General features: G+C 40.3%; 1 protein-coding gene across 1 annotated transcript in view; it reads left to right on the top strand.

Annotated features, from left to right (window-relative positions):
• Nucleotides 1-664: 664 nt before the first annotated feature.
• The window catches only part of LOC307157927 (adenylate cyclase 9), a 61,068-nt gene continuing 46,466 nt past the window's right edge, over nt 665-15,266 (top strand). Inside the window, exon 1 of the mRNA XM_079869921.1 lies at nt 665-4,034. Within this exon, the coding sequence (XP_079726047.1) occupies nt 2,222-4,034 (1,813 nt within the window). The 5' untranslated portion in view covers nt 665-2,221. The remainder of the gene's footprint in view (nt 4,035-15,266) is intronic.

The raw sequence follows: 15,266 nt of genomic DNA on the forward strand, positions 1-15,266 counted from the left end.
CTATCTATCTATCTATCTATCTGTCTGTCTGTCTGTCTGCCTGTCAGTCTGTCTGTCTGTCTGTCTGTCTGTCTGTCTATCTATCTATCTATCTATCTATCTATCGGTCTGTCTGTCTGTCTGTCTGTCTATCTATCTATCTATCTATCTATCTATCTGTCTGTCTGTCTGCCTGTCAGTCTGTCTGTCTGTCTGTCTGTCTGTCTGCCTGTCAGTCTGTCTGTCTGTCTATCTATCTATCTATCTATCTATCTATCTATCTATCTATCTATCTATCTATCTATCTATCTGTCTGTCTGTCTGTCTATCTATCTATCTATCTGTCTGTCTGTCTTCTGTCTGTCTGTCTGTCTGTCTGTCAATCTATCTATCTGTCTGTTTGTCTGTCTGTCGTCTGTCTGTCTGTCTGTCTGTCTGTCTGTCTGTCTGTCTGTCTGTCTGTCTGTCTATCAAATAAACAATAAAAAGCAACACACAGACATGTAAGATAAGATTTAACGTGTTTATATCTAGAAGTGTCAACGGTAAATTGGTCTGGATGATTTCATATTGCTCTCAATATGACAGCTGTGTCCCCCCTTTCCTGCATTACACGTCAAATTGATTGGAACCCCCCACCCCCTTTTCTTTTGACAGCTCTCGGTGACGCGCTCGGACGCGAACACTGCGGTTTGAGAACAGCCCACCTCCATATGAATGCGTGCTCGCCTCCCTTCTGTTGTTCTCAGTCCGGAGCGTGCACGCACACGCACGCGTTTATCCCCACCTCTAAATGTATTTCCAGCGTCTGTTGGATTTGCACAGACACCGCTTCGGATTGCGAATACAGATGGAGATCTTCCTGATGTCTGATGGCCACCGGCGCACCCGAGCCGCGCGAGAGCACACAAGTCAACTATGATACGCGCGAGACACTGGCATGTGTCAGAACTGCCAAGCTGAGCTCTGATGGGGAAAATAGAGGAACCGGCTGAGAAAGAGATTTGTTTGGATATCACAGGAAAAGCTGCCCGTGGAAATGAGTCCTGAAGAGAAACCAAAGAGGCACTTTAGCACTGCGAGTCTTTGGAGAGAGAGAAGTGCAGACTTTCTGCCTCTGTAAAATAAATGGAAACTTAACTGAATTCTGACCAACAAGGTGAATTCATTCTTCATTTGAAGCACTGAAGTTTTACATGCACTGATATAAATGGCTTGCGATGATTTCAAGCAGCCTTACCTGAAATAAAATCGAAGTGTTTTGAGACTAAAGGAATATACTGGACATTTAGTAATTTATGCACCTTGAATTATACGTTTTTGTGGCGTTAATCCATATGTGCAATCTTCATGATTTTTAATCCCGTTAATTCGGAATAGAAGCGCCCGCAAGATCCGGACTGGGAACTCAGGAAAGGTCGGTGCTACAGGCAAGGAAAGAGAAACTAGATGATTTTTTTCAAATGTGTTTTATGTTTTTGACAGCAGTGACGCTGTTGTGCCCTTTATGTCCGCTTGACATGACGCGGAGTCCCCAATGGACACGTATTCTGAATCTAAAGAACAAAAGAGGGGGGAAGGCTTATCTTTAGGAAACCGGTTTATTTTTCTTGCGTAGTGAATGATGTTGAAACAAATCATGTTTTTTTTTTTAGTTTGGACACATGGGCTGATCTGAGATACTCCTCTCCTTCTTGCAGTTTGACTTTTTGAATGTTTGTGTATTTCATCAAGGGTATTTGGACTTTATAATGCATGAACTGTGGTGGATATGAGAAATGCCATGACTTACTTAAAGCATGCATGCTGACAGTCCTTTAAATGGCTCATTTATTGTGAAAATTGTGCATGTGGCGTCAGAATGGAGTTAAGAAGTTCCCCAAGGAGTCAAAGCAAACAGTGCTTGACTTAAGCCTTCGTTTTTGTGGTGTTATTATGTAACTTTGATTAACTAGTGGAAGAAAATTTTGATTCACTTGTAGTAAGTTGAAAGATTCCATGCATTTTGGATAAACCTCTCTAAACCCATGTGCGTCAAGAAGGACAGAAAAACAGAGGAATGCGCTATTGACGTCATGAGGTGAAATAACCAAACTTAAAATCCTGGAACTGTCTAAATGCATGAGTAAACCATTTGCTATCTAGACGTCAGAGTTGTTTGACTCAAATTACTTGATTCTTTTTCCATCTGTGCACCTTTTTTTTGCATTTATCCCTGCTCGACTCTGATCTGAACAGTATCATGGCTTCTCCTCAACACCAACATCTGTTGTATCACAACAGCGAAGTAAGCTGTGAGTCCAGTGGTGATGGTGCTGTGTCTGTGCGTATCAGCAGCACCAAACCGCACAAACAGCAGCGTGGGAGTCTGGGCGCCAGCGCCATGTGTAGTATCATTGGGGGCTCCAAACATTGCAAGTACAGTATTTCCTCCAGCTGTAGCTCGGGCGAATCTACCATCCGCAAGCCGGTGATCAAAGGCCTCAGGTCTCAGAGGAAGATGCCGCAGCTGTTTGAGAGGTCGGCTGGACACTTCTGGAACCCCAAGTTCGACTCGAACATTCTAGAGGAGGCATGCCGAGAGCGCTGCTTCCCTCAGACGCAAAGACGTTTCCGCTGTGTGCTGTTTTACATGGCGGCCGCCAGCCTCCTCTGGGGGTTGTTCTTCATCGCTAATGCTAACCGATGTGAACAGACTGCCTTCTTATTGCCCACAGCCTCCTTCCTACTCCTCTGTTCGGTCCTGTTCGTCTTCACATTCACCCGCTTCTACACCCACTGCTACAATCAAGCCTCGCTGTTGCTCATTGTAGTGACATTTGCCCTCACTCTTGCACCTCAGATCCAAACGTCAGGCTTTAGTGACTTTAATATGCCTCCTTTGAAGGATGAAGATGATGCAGGCAACTTCAGTGCCGCCGAGGATAAAAACCTGACGTTTGAAGCCACCCGCAGTGGAGGTCCAGTAGCGCCCTGTTTGTCCCCAGTTGGCACCTTCTCTCTAGGCATGGAGGTGCTTTCATTGCTCTACAGTTTCCTCCATGTCCGTCTTTACGCTTCATTACTGCTAGGCCTGCTCTACTCTGTGCTTTTTGAGACGCTTGGCTGGATGCACTTGATTCAAGCCAATGGATGGAGCAATTCCACTGAGGAACATTTGGAAACACTCTACTGGCTGATCCCTGGAAGAGCCATTTTGCATGTCTGCGCCCACATCATTGGTATTCACCTTTTCATTATGTCTGAAGTGCGTTCACGCAGCACGTTCCTCAAGGTCGGCCAAGCTATCATGCATGGGAAAGACTTGGAGGTCGAAAAGGCCCTGAAGGAGCGGATGATTCACTCTGTGATGCCTCGTAGGGTGGCGGATGAGCTTATGAAACAGGGCGATGACGAGAATGACAATTCGGTTAAGCGCTACTCGACAGGAGCGGCTATTGCGGGTGCCTCCAGCCCTAAGAGCACCAAACGCAAGAAGACCTCGATACCTCGGGGTCAGATCATCTTTCGGCCTTTCAACATGAAACGCATGGAGCCGGTCAGCATCCTGTTTGCCGACATTGTGGGATTCACTAAGATGAGTGCCAACAAGTCGGCGCATGCCCTGGTGGGACTCCTCAACGACTTATTTGGACGCTTCGATCACCTGTGCGAGCTCACATGCTGCGAGAAGATCAGCACACTGGGAGACTGTTACTATTGTGTGGCCGGTTGTCCCGAGCCTCGAGAGGACCATGCTTACTGCTGCGTGGAGATGGGGCTTGGGATGATCCAGGCCATTGAGCAGTTCTGTCAAGAGAAAAAGGAAATGGTCAACATGCGTGTCGGCGTCCACACGGGCACCGTGCTCTGCGGGATCCTCGGCATGAAACGCTTTAAATTTGATGTCTGGTCCAATGATGTCAACTTAGCCAATCTCATGGAGCAGTTGGGTGTCGCCGGGAAGGTTCACCTGTCGGAAGCCACAGACAAGTTCTTGGATGACAGCTACTTGCGAGAAGACGGCCGAGTCACAGAAAGGATCGGACCAAGTGTGGTTGCAGATCAGCTTAAAGGTAAGATATGCATTTCAGATGTTCTAATGACTAATATGATGTACATGAGCATGCAAAGATGTTGCCTTGCTTAGCACTGTGCTTCGTCTTTGTTGCGAAACCGTGCCTCGGAGGACTGAGTGTGACACGTTTGGCTCATCTGGCCGTTAAAACTTTCTAATCTGCTTTGAAGCTCTCTTCAGTCTGTGTATTGTCAGTGTCCGTAGGGTCTACTTGTCAAAGTGTTTTGTTGAATCTTTGCCTCTACAGTTTCTGTGACATTCAGTCATTGGAGCAGATCTTTTAGTCATGCTGTCTAGCCATTTCTGCAGCCTTTAGGAAGAGATTAATTTTGGTTATTTGTACAGTATTTTTTTCTTGGAAAAGGCCTGTCATTTATTGTGTTTTCTGCTCAGTGGTCAACAAAGCAAAATTTGCATTTGCAAATGGCAAATTAGCAACATTTTCTGCTGCCTAGTCGTGTCAGTGCATTCAGTGCAGTCTTGCAATGTAATTTTGTTGTTATTTTCTTTTTTTTTCTTTTTTTTACCCTTAAATTAAAATTCTGTCACCATTCACTAACCCTCTTGTTGTTTCAAACCTGTATGAATTTCTTCTGCAAAACACAAAAGAGATATTTTTTACCTTTGTAGAGAGAGAGAGAGAGAGAGAGAGAGAGAGAGAGAGAGAGAGAGAATGCCTGATAAATAGCCATACAGGTTTGAAACAACATTTTTGGGCGAACTGTCCTTTTAATGGCTGGTCATCCATCAGGAAGAGATTCATGGTGGAGGTTTGTAGAATCATTTTGTCTTGCAAAAGATCTGTAAAAAGATCTGTATCCTGATTTAATGAGCTTTCTAATGAGCAATCACAAAGACAAATTAGCAACCTTTTTTTTTGCAGGGTAATAAGGTCAGCATGCAAGCTACATTTGTACATTTGTTTCAGTTGCATATTTAAATTTTCAAGCATTTGTGTGCTAATCTCTTCTTTCACTTAATGGCTGGCAACCTCTCTTATATCAAGTATTGGATTCTCACAAGTTCCAACGCATCGACATTTGTATAAATGTGGCAGAAAGCTGGCATTTTTTACATAATTTCCTTATGCAAATGCTTCCTTCTTTGCGTTAATTATACTTGAGCTCAAGCAAAAGCCAATAATTGGACACAGAGTGATGCATTTTCCTAGCCGAATAGAATATAAATGTCCCAATGTGTTATTAATCCTTTCAGGTCATAATTATAGTTACTTAATAGATCCTCTTCATTTAATGAGGAACGCCAGACCTTATTAATATGGAAAAAGGAATTCACATTTTGACAGTATTGATAACAGGTTTCTAACATCGAGTGGCTAAACCTTAAGATTAGCAAAGTGGCTCTTGTCCTTTACTCCTGCAGATTGGATTAAAGTCTTCACAAGAAAAATTAGCATGTTTTATTTTTTTCGGTCCTCTACAATGGGTTCTTTCACATCTGTGACATTGACCAATTGGAGCTAAACAGCTTTCAAACATGCGAAACGAAAGAGAGACGATGGTATTGGTGCTGTTAGAAGAAACTATTTTGGAAAGGTTAATGGAGCGATGGCAACAATACTCCAGAATTTATGATGTTTCTTTGAGTTACTACTATGACTGAGTGAAAAAAGATAAATGCTGGTGAACGATAGTAGAACCGCTTCAGCAACCCGACGAGTACTGGAATTAGCATTAGGCTAGTACAACCATTGTTTGTTTACGCTCTTGTTTTCTAAAGTCAGTCGCTAGTTCCGCCTTCTCGATGACATCATGCATGTTGTTAAAGACGGCAAGCAATGATTGGTCAGGAAGCAACAGTGTAGTCTGACATGTTTCTTGTCCAGGACACCTCAAGAGTTTAGGGGCCCTTTAACGATATAAGTGCATGGTCTAAAGCGTAGAGCGCAAGTTCACTTAGGGTGTGTCTGAATACACTTTTGTAAGTTAAACGACGGGAAAAATGGCCGGTGCACCCAGTGCATGGTCTAAAAGAGTTGTGCCTATTCTCTTAATGAGTAATTTGTGTGTTTAGGACGTAACATGCAATAAACCAATCAGAGTCTCATCTCCCATTCCCTTTAAATGCCAGTTGCGCTCGCGCCACGGCGGTTTCGCTATTTACATGGCAGATTTTGCAAGTGGAAAAACTGAACGCTTCTCAAGCAAGGAAACGGATTTGCTCGTGCGCGAGGTTAAAGCGTAAGCAGATCATCTACGGGAAAAAGTGTGGACCCGCCTATAGGCGCATATTACTAACGCGCTCTTTAAATAACAAAAAAAAAGATTGCGCCATTGACTTTAGACCAGGTTTTTGTTGGTCAGTGGTGCAGTCTATTTCAGTTGCCTCAAAATAGCAACGCGCCAACAATGCGCCAGAACACACCTCGTTTTCAGACCAGCAGCCCATGGGCGCACAGATGAGCGCAAATGCATTTGCTATTTAAGCAGGATGTGAAAATGATAACTCTGTCGGCTGAAACTAGCAAAAAACACTTGAGTCGTGCCTGGCGCCATATTGCGCCTAGTGTATGATAGGGCCATATGAGCGAAAAACTCATAATCTGACACAGTGACTATCGCAACAGACAAAAACTTTGTGTAGTCTGAAGCCGGCATAAGGAAACACACATCAAAAACCAACCCAGGATTTTTGACATCTTTATCTGCCATGCTTGAATCTAAGCGCTGAAGGATCCCAAACTGTTTGTTGAGTGGATATAATCACTTGGTGTAACTGAAATCGCTGTGCCGGAACAAATCTCCGTGCTGTCACTGCATCCTCATGCGGTAGCAGTGCGCGTGTCCAACAGGTCCTGCGGGTCAACTGGAAATGATGGCGCATCTGTCGCCCTTGAGAGTCTCGCTTCATTTTGCTAGCGTTGCTTGCCAGCACTCCCCCTCAGTCAGACAGGATTTAAGTCTCTTGAGGAACCAACCTTCTTTTTTTTTACCCCGTCATTCCTTCAGCCTTCATTTAAAAGGGTAAAATGGCCTCCTTAAGATGGTCCCATGGCGCCTGTTTCTGAATATCTGTCAGTTCCTCTCTCAGTTTATCTCCTTCATTCTCTATTTTGTGTGCCGCTCTGTACTGTAGTCTTTCCAGTGGATGGTTTTGCTCTTAGGTTTTTTTTTCTTATTTCAATTTTATGACTCAGAACGGTACAGCAAGGGCAAGTGTAACATTGCATAACAACCTTTCTTTATCAAACACCACTGAACTCTCTGTTGAATTCTCTGCATCTCATTTCGCACGGTTTAACACACGCTGTACCCGCGGCCTGAAGCTTTAATATTTGACTTCCTCTCTTTAATCATCAACAAAATGATTAAAGGGGCGACATTCTTTTCCTCATATCTTATATTTAGTTGATTGCCCCTCTTCAGGCGTTTACCCTTTTTTCCCCCTCTCGTTCACTGGCTGAAAGCTTAATTTTCCCACTCCGGAGAGTATTCAGTCCAGTGCCCAGGATTTATATTTCCCTCATGGATTTACAGGCCCATTGAATGAGTTCTCCGTCAAGCGAGTCTTCGACTCCAGACCGGCAAAAATCTTCCAGCTGCTCGCAGTAGCTGCGTAAATCAGGGAAGCAAAGTAGCGAGCTTGTGTGGAAACCTGGCAGATCCGAGAATGGAGACTGTCCAGGTCTCGAGTAAATCACACCGACCTGGACGCTAATCACAAAACTGCAGTCTCCCTTTAGACGCTGATGTTCTTTTGGACTGAACATGTGTTTAAATGAAAGCATTGGCTCTGATGCTTTGCTGACTTTCGGAGCAAGTTCTTTCAATTTACTGGTGAAATCAAGCTGCGGAAACCAACAAAGACACAGCACACCTGGGTCATTCCCACTGTGCAGTGCGTGTTCATGTCTCTGTGAAATCAAGCCATGAAACCAAGACAACATCAAATCTAAATTGGGGTTTTGCAGCTTTTAGTCCTTGTGTGTTAACTGTTTAGGGTCAACTATTAACTAGTTGCTTATTAGCATGCATATTACTTGGAGATTGGTTGTTTATTAGTACTTATAAAGCACATATTGATGTCTTATTCTGCATGACCATATTCTACTTCCCTTAATCCAACCCATTATGTAAACTAAACGACTACCGTACTAACTATTAATAAGCCGTAATTAGGAGTTTATTGAGACAAAAGTAAATTTTTAGTTAATAGTGAGAATTGGACCCTAATCTAAAGTGTGACCTATTACATTACATTGAAAAAAATATTCAACTTTTACAATTCTAATGAAGGAAAATATATAAGTAACTTTTTAACATATTTCACTGCTTTTTATGCTAATGGCCTGCTAAAAGACCAAAATAACTTTATATACATGTATATTTTTCCACTTCTGGGAAATTTTACCATATATGTAAATCTTATTTAGCTTTCTTTCATCACAATATTATAATCCGTCTAACATGGAAAAACTTGCAAATGTTTTTAAGCCCCCCCCCCCCATGTCCCCAAATATCTCCTTCCATCCTGCCCCCCCCCCCCCCCCCCCCCCAGTCTTTTGTAAATTCAAACAAAAGCCCACTTATGACATCATCCTGGAAGTGACATCATTTTGGTGGGAAAACAATAGCAGTGTGCATTAGCAATGTATTTTCATGAATGAGTTGTCTCACTATAAAACATCCAAGTTTGTTATTATAATTGGATAAAATTCTTTAACTGAGCAAACAAACTTCACTTTATTTTAAATTTTTAAGACTTGCAGAGGTTACTGCATAACAGGAACAACCCACCTCTAATAGGAAACATGAATGCTAGGAAAACGGATTTGAAGTAAATGGAGAGGGAATGATAAATGTGTACTTATTTAGTCGCCTCAAGTGCACTAGTCAAGAAAAACAATATCTTGACCTCACACACTCTATGTGTGCATTTGGGGGCGATTTCTGAGAGATTAAAGCGTTTAATAAAATAACCTCTTAGCACAAGTGTTCTTGAGTGTCTCGGTGGCGTGTATCTTTGTGTCTTTCACATCCCGTACCCTCTGGCACTTCCGACTTCCCACTGGGCGAGTGTGTGCTCGCGTTTGTGTGTGTGTGTGTGTGTGTGTGTGTGTGTGTGTGTGTGTGTGTGCGCGCAGGCCCCTGTTGTGTAGAGTGTTCATTTGAGTGGAAATGGAGGCTATTTTTGGCCGTTTCCCTGGAAAGGACCTGACTGTGCCCTGTCCTCCCGTGGTTTCGGAGAACGATGCCACCTCCCTTAACGTCGGGCTATGCAAACGGTCGTTTTGTCAGGCATTTCAATTTCCACCGAAGAGAGAATATGGGTCATATCTTTGTGGCCTACAATTTTTCATGTGAACTCAGTTTGAAGTAGGTTATGATTGTTCTTCTACTTAGCTTGGTTATTTTCAGAGTAGCTTTTGCAGCAACAAGCTTTTTTTCCAATAAATTCTTCCCTCTCTCGCATGTTTGCTTTGGAAAGTCCCATTCATTTTAGTGAATTGGTCCATTTATATGGAACGTTTTTGTCAATAAATGATTTATGAATCAAATAAAAAGTTCTGTGACATTCTCATTGTGGTTGTGAAATTCTTTGTTTTGTTTTTAGCGCTAAGCTATGTACAGTTTTGCTGGTGAGTAGCTTGTTAAAAGACAATTTGGTTGTGGAAAAGTGAAAGTTTTTAGCAATAAATACATTTTTTTTATTTAATTAGTTGCATTTATTGTAAATGTATGTATGTTAATCATTTTGATTTTTATCACAGTGTTGTTGTGAAACAGTTAAATGCTGTTTTTCTTCACTAAGTTTTTAGCAGCCAGCTATATAAATGACGATTTTCCAAAATTTCCAAAGCCACATAGCATAATGCAGGTGCATTGTAAATGTTTTAACTAATCTAAGCCTGTCACTAACGATTATTTTGGTAATCGAGTAATCTTATAATTATTTTGACGATTAATCGAGTAATCAGATAATATTTTTGTGGTAATAAGCGAACAATAGCCTTTAAAATGACTTAAAATGCATATATAAAAACAATGAGACTCAAAAAAAGTGTCAGAAGCAAGTATCAAGGTTCAACAAGCGTAATCAACTCATGCACATGATTAAATCCTTGTTTAATATTGTTTAAACAACATTTAATTCAAATGCCCACTTAATCTTTAATATTTTGGCAGTTCTTTGCGATAGAAATGCAACAGCCACTGTAATTTCTTAAACAAGAACATGTGCACATCAAAACGTGCAAACTCAGACCGAGGGTTTAAACTCTTATTTTGAAATCGTTGTGAACAAGCGCGTCAGACTTTGTGTTCCCAAATGCATGTTTTTGGAAACCCCAAAACAAGCAGCACATGCAGAGACTGAGTTTGTGTGGAGCAGCGTTTACTGTGAATGAAGCCGCTCTGAGACGCTGGAAGAAACGTGTAAATAATTCAAGTGTCGTGCTTCACTCTGAAATATAAAATTCAACCCACATTTGCCAGTTTTGGCGGGTGAAAATGTCAAGCCCATAGTAGGAGTAGCTTGTTAAGAGACAGTTTTGTTGCAAAATAGTTAAATGCTATTTTTCTTCGTAAGTTTCTAGCATTCATGTATGTAAATGGTTGTTTTTTCTGGTTTTATTAGTTACATTTGTGGTAAATCTATCTATTATTGTTGATTGCTTATATCACCATGTGGTTGCGAAATTGTTAAATGTTATTCTTTGCTAAGTTCTCAGCATTCAGCTATGTAAATTGTCATTTTTGCTAGTTTTATTAATTGTGTTTAGTGTAAATGTATCTGTGTAATTATCTGAATGCTTTATCCCCTCAGTTGAGCTACTTTTTGTTAGTAGCTTGTAGGGTAGCTAACTATAACTCTTTTAAACAACGAAGCTTGACTGTACCCTAACTAGTGATTTAGTGCTTTAGTAGTTTATGATGTAGTTTCAAAGTAGCTTCCCTGTAGCACTGGTCAAGTGTTAGTCAATAACATGCCTTGTATGTGTGAATTTGAAAGTTGCAGAATGTTAATTGCATATCAATCAATATATCGTCTGTGAATTTCCATAAACTGGTCTCTGTGTCATGAGGGTGACATGAGGGTGACCTCTTATGAAATCATAGAGCTCAAAGAGCAACATTGCAGCCATTTGCATGTTGATAGGACGTTGGTAAAACATTGCTATGGTATTCTAAATGATTTTGTGTTTGTCACTCTTAGAAAAACTTAAAGAGTTCTTTCAGGCGCTTCATATTAATTTGCACCGGTTAGTTACAGAAACACAGTTATACATGTAGGAACTATAGCACCAGGCCTGCGTTTCCCAAAAGCATCGTAAGCCTATATTGATCGTAGAGACCATTGGTGGCATTTGTTCTACGATCAACTTAAGCTTACGATAATTTTGGGAAACGCAACCCAGAGTCTGAAATCGCTCCCCCATACCCTAATTCACTATTCCCTACATTACTCCACTAATATAGTCCACTTGAAGGAGTGAATGAAAACGAGTGAGTGAATTCGGACACTCGTCCATCTATCGCTGTTTTCCATGTTCATGGAGTAAGTACTGTATTTGTAAACTGTGTGTTTACACGCCTTTTTAAAAAAGGCGAGTGCCTGTGTTTTGTTATGGCATGTGTTCAGCCAATCAAACTCAAAATAAATAAAAATCGGCACACTGCTAAATATGCTCCCGAAGATTTATTAAAAAGAGCAACATTTCGACCCAAAGGGTCTTTGTCAGGCAAGCAACAATCATCGACAGATACAATGTAATTAGTTCATTAATGAGGTCAGGTGTGATGGTTCACACTGATATAAATTGTATCAGTCTATGATTGTTGCTTGCCTGACGAATACCCTTTGGGTCAAAACGTTGTTTTTTTTTCATAAGTAGCAGTGTGCCAATTTTTGTTTATTTTGAGTTTGATTATTAATTTTGATCGAGCACCTGCCAAAAAGTGTCTGGATGTGCACACTATCTCTTTATTGAATTCAGCCAATCACCATACACTTACGTCACTGGCAGTTCCTATTAGACCCTACTCTGAAGTAATAGTTAGTCCTCCCAACAGGCGTTCCTATAATTAAAATCATTCCCAGTCCCTGTGGTGTGAAGACAGCGAAAAGTGGGTACTTCGCCAATAGTTAAAGGAACTATGAAAATGTCCCTCTGGTGCAAAAGATCCCATAACCTTTTAGGGGTTCCCATCATTTTATGGATTTAGTTTTAATTCATTTTTTTTACTTTGATTATGCATTTAAGACATTTCTCCTTATGTTAAACATTGTTGGCACAGAGGGATCTTTAAATTGAGCCGAGAACCCTAGAGTTCTTTATTAAACTCCGATTAACCTTTTTTCTAAGAGGAAAATGAGGTTGCTAGAGTGTTTTATGTGGTTTCTTACTTGATTCTCTTGTTCAATTATACTTTGAGATAGTATTGATTCTAGCCTGTCCCATTTCCTGAAATCCACCGTTATTTTTCCACTCTCAATGCGTGTATTTTCGTATTCCTTATTCAAGTGAGTCAGATTGTACAATCAGTTTTGTAGACATAAAATAACTGGCCATTTGTTTCACCTAAACCTCTGCAGATGTTCAAATGAATGGTGTTAAAATGAAAACCCTTGATTAATCACCTACATTCTTCTCAGTTCATGTGCGAATGACTCATTTTCCATTCATTTCACTTTCATGTCGTTCGTCTAATGGAAGTGTGCATGTGTTACTGTTGAACAACCTTCAGTTTGACCTTCACAGAGAGGAATGAAGGCAGTCCGGTGGGAGAGTGAAGGAGGCAAATCATGTGTTTATAGGGTAGAAAAGAGGTGAAGTTCTGTGCTATTTCTCCCTGAGGGATTTTGGAGAAATCTGCATAAATTATATAACCTAGAACTTCAGTCATATATTCAGAAAATTCAAACTGCATGCTTTCAAGAAGAGAGCGTAGGTTGTGAATTGATCAACTTAAATGTGTTTGTTTATATCAGTCTTTTATCATGAAGTGGAGATTTTGACATTGTTTTAACCATGATGGGGTGGTAGTGGGTGTAGTGGTTAAGGACTCTTGACTGGTTACATGAGGGTTGCTGGTTCGATCTTAGCAAAGAGCGAGATGTGAGTTAGCACTAGTTATAGATCGATGTATATCGCTTGGTTAATTAGCTAATGTTTGGCCATTTTGATATAATCATACTTGAGTAACGATATAGCTTGGAAAATTGACAGGAGTGTTCCAAAATCTATTGATACACAGATTTATTGAATTGTCTCATGCAATGGAGACCAAAATTCTGAGAAATATTTTTTTTTGTTTTTTTAAAGAGGTGGTTGATTATGATTTCACTTTTCTAACTTTAGTTAGTGTGTAATGTTACTGTTTGAGGATAAACAACATCTGCAAAGTTACAATGCTCAAAGTTCAAAGCAAAGGGAGATATTTGCTTTTTTAGAAATCACTTTTTAAGGACTACAACAAACGGCTGGTAGGGACTACATGACATGCCTCCCGGGTTAGTGACATCACTAACCCTAAAATTTACATAAACCCCGCCCCCCGGGACACGATTTATAGATTATCAAGACAGAATATGCTAATCAATGACTAGAAGATAACTACACATAAGCTACATAAATTCATCAACTAACCATTCAGAAATGTTGTCTACATGTTGTCACTTCTTCTTGAGTCTCTCCATCATTGTCTGACTCCGGTTTGAGCATAAAAGGTTAAAAGTTTTTGAAATTTTCAGTGCATGTCTGTGTGAGTGCAAGCTGTTGTAGCTCCGCCCTCTGTGCTGGGAGCAGCAGCTCATTTGCATTTAAAGGAACAGACACAAAACTGTTTTTGCTCACCCTCAAAAAGTGACAATTTGAACATGCTATATACAAATATCTGTGGGGTATCTTGGGCTGAAACTTCACATACACACTCTGGGGACATCAAAGACTTATTTTGCATCTTGTGAAAAGGGAATTATACCACCCCTTTAATACATTTCAAAACATTACAAATGAAACTATGCTACTGATAAAAGGTTTTTGGGGCGGTGAGGTTTTTAGAAGAAGTCTCTCACCAAATTCTTCATTTTCTTCAAAATCCTATTTCTTGCAGTTTATTTCCTGGTTTAAAAATAAATGTCAGATTTTTCAATGTGGTCTCAGACTTCTGGACCCCATCAGTATTATATTGTCCATATACTGCGTCCTAGATATTGCACAGCATTGAAAACCCACAGCGGCCGAGCGCTAGTTATCACCATTGTGCTCTTGAGCGAAGCACTTAACCTCAGATCGCTCCAGAGGGGACTGTAGTGAGTTCTGTGACAACAACCGAGAAAAGACAGTTTCTCTTGTATTGGTCATATATCTCAGAGACAGCTCATGCAGTTTTCTAGTTGTTAAGAACCAGGGTTATTATAGTTAACTGAAACTAAACTAAATCATACAAATTGTGTTACTTGAAATAAAATAAAATAAATGGTAAATAAAATAATAATATTAAAATAATTCTAATAAAATTCACGGTACTTAAAATTCATTTTCAGCCAGTTGTCAAAGCAACTATTTAACTAAAATTAAAATTAAGCTGAAAATTAAGCTAATTCCAAATATTAATAAAAACTATAATAGTATGTAATATTTACTAAATATGTAATATGTATAATATAAAATAACTTAAACGGAAACAGAAAATAATAATAAAAACATTTTAAAAAGACAAAGAAATTTTAGAAAACACCTCAAATTATTTCAGTGCAGTTAGTTGCCAAAGCAACGTAAGCATTCGTTACCATAGTTACAGATTATGTTCATCACCTGTTTCTTGTTGAGTTGCTCATTATCTGGTGTATTTAAGCCCTGAGTTCAGTTCAGTCCTTTGTTCGATATTGTCGACGCTGTTGCGTTAGTTTGCTCCAGTGATTTCTCCTATATTTGTGTCTGGTTTCAGATTATCTTCTTTTTTTTTAATAAACTACGTTTTGGCTGCAAATTGGATCCTTCTCCTTCTCCTCTTCCTTGCCCGTCCAGCACGTAACCAGAACAGGTTTGTCTAGTTAGCATGGTTCAGTTAGCTCTAACTGCACCATCAAAGCACAAAATTATCATCTAGCTTTCCCCAGGTATTCCTCATGACTGGTGAGACGGAACTAGGGTGTTTTGGTGTCAAGGAGTGAGTCAACAGGGAAGACAAGGTAACTTAAGTTCTTTCAGCCGCTGCTATGACAGCTAATGAGACAGCCAAGAGTAAATACATCCCGCTGTGAT

Source organism: Squalius cephalus (genome assembly GCF_949319135.1).
Source record: "Squalius cephalus genome assembly, chromosome: 1".
NCBI lineage: Eukaryota > Metazoa > Chordata > Actinopteri > Cypriniformes > Leuciscidae > Squalius > Squalius cephalus.